The sequence below is a fragment of the Caenorhabditis briggsae genome (assembly GCF_000004555.2).
Source record: "Caenorhabditis briggsae AF16 supercontig from assembly CB4, cb25.NA_183, whole genome shotgun sequence".
Taxonomy (NCBI): Eukaryota; Metazoa; Nematoda; class Chromadorea; order Rhabditida; family Rhabditidae; genus Caenorhabditis; species Caenorhabditis briggsae.
The window spans coordinates 1-1,503 of NW_025543492.1; the positions used below are offsets into that span (position 1 = coordinate 1).

A 1,503-nucleotide genomic window follows, 5' to 3' on the forward strand; every position below is an offset into this window, starting at 1 on the left:
ACCGCCGAACTACCGGAATGCACCATTCCAGAAGTCTGAGGAACCTCGGTCCGTAAATTGGTCAATGGAAGAGCCGATAGGCTGATCTTCAAGATCAAGTCGTCAAACATCATTGCTTTAACTTTTTTCAAAGCTATAGAAATAAATAAATAAATGTAGCATACAACATGACAGTTTTATCAAAGAATCAAAAAGAACAGTTAAGCTTGAGTAGGAAGAATTTCCAAAACCATCCAGACGTAATCCTTCTCTCCAACTCCTCGTCGTTGAATCTTGACTTTCTTTCCATTACAGCTTAATGTCAGTTTGGTTCCGTCGAGTTCACCTTCAACAACGTTTCCAAAATATCTCGCCGTGGCTTGAGCGAATCTTCGATTCCCTCCAGCTGGTTCGAATTGATTTATGAGAACCGTGAACCAGATCTTTCCCTCGTAGTCCAATCCACCATCAATTGCAGCTGGCTTCGGGACTTGTTTTCCGTACTTTTCACAGTTCCATTTTTGATTGGGCTGAAAGTATACTTTTCCGAAACTTTTTCAAAGTGAAGAAAACCTACACTTTGCGTAAAAGTCCCCTCAAAGAAGTGTCCTGGTGCAAGCTTATATTCTTTAGTGACAAATCGTCCTTCTCTGAAAATTGGTGAAATTTTTAAAGTTTCTGGATTACCATCCAACTTACGCTTGTCTATCCAAGATCCACAAGAAATGAGTGTTCACTCCATTTTTCGGATTCTCAGTGATGCTCAGAACAACTCCTCTCAGAACTTGAGATTTTACATTCGCAACAAATCCTTCTCCAACAATAACATTTCCTTCTTTCTTTGGAACTTCGAATCCTGCTCCCACAATCGGCTTTTTCTCTTGGTTCTCTTCCTTTTTCACCGGGAACCCTTTTCCAAAGACCCCTTGATTATTTTTGGGTTTCTTGTTTGGGTATTTCTTCTTTTGAAAGCCAACACCTTTCACTAGTTCATCATCACCCGACGCAGCTGTTGATGCTCTGGAGACCGGTCGCGATTTTGCTCCTCCGAATGGCGCCGGAAGAACAGGGACAGCTGGCAATTCTCCAATCAAATCTCCCAAATTTTTATGAATCGCTAGATCAATCAGCGGGAAATCATTGAGTTTCGGAGCGTCTAAGCTTCTCACATTGGTTGCCTCGAAATGAACTAACTCCCCTAATGGAAGTTGTTCAGGGGCCAACAATCTGAAAGTTTGATGAATAGAAAAATACTGGGGTGAGAGTAAACTTACGAATTCATGGTAACAGTGTAGTTTCCATTTGGCAGATTCAGGTCACGACACATTGCTTTCGGAAGAAGTGCAGATACAAAGAATGGAGTTCCATTTATGCGTTCCAGCTTCACACGTAGATTGGGAACCTAAATTATAATTTAAAATTGTGTTCAACGAATTCAGTACCCACATATGCAACATTTTCAAAAACCTCGGTTTTTATAAAATTCGTTTTCTCAATTTTTCCATTGATAATGCGAAAGAATTC

General features: G+C 40.5%; 1 protein-coding gene across 1 annotated transcript in view; it reads right to left on the bottom strand.

Annotated features, from left to right (window-relative positions):
• Positions 1-200: 200 nt before the first annotated feature.
• The window catches only part of CBG24541, a gene marked incomplete at both ends in the record, with an annotated part of 2,730 nt that continues 1,427 nt past the window's right edge, over positions 201-1,503 (bottom strand). The window contains 4 exons of the mRNA XM_045241099.1: positions 201-509; positions 557-629; positions 679-1,206; positions 1,254-1,381. Of these exons, the coding sequence (XP_045091360.1) occupies positions 201-509; positions 557-629; positions 679-1,206; positions 1,254-1,381 (1,038 nt within the window). The remainder of the gene's footprint in view (positions 510-556; positions 630-678; positions 1,207-1,253; positions 1,382-1,503) is intronic.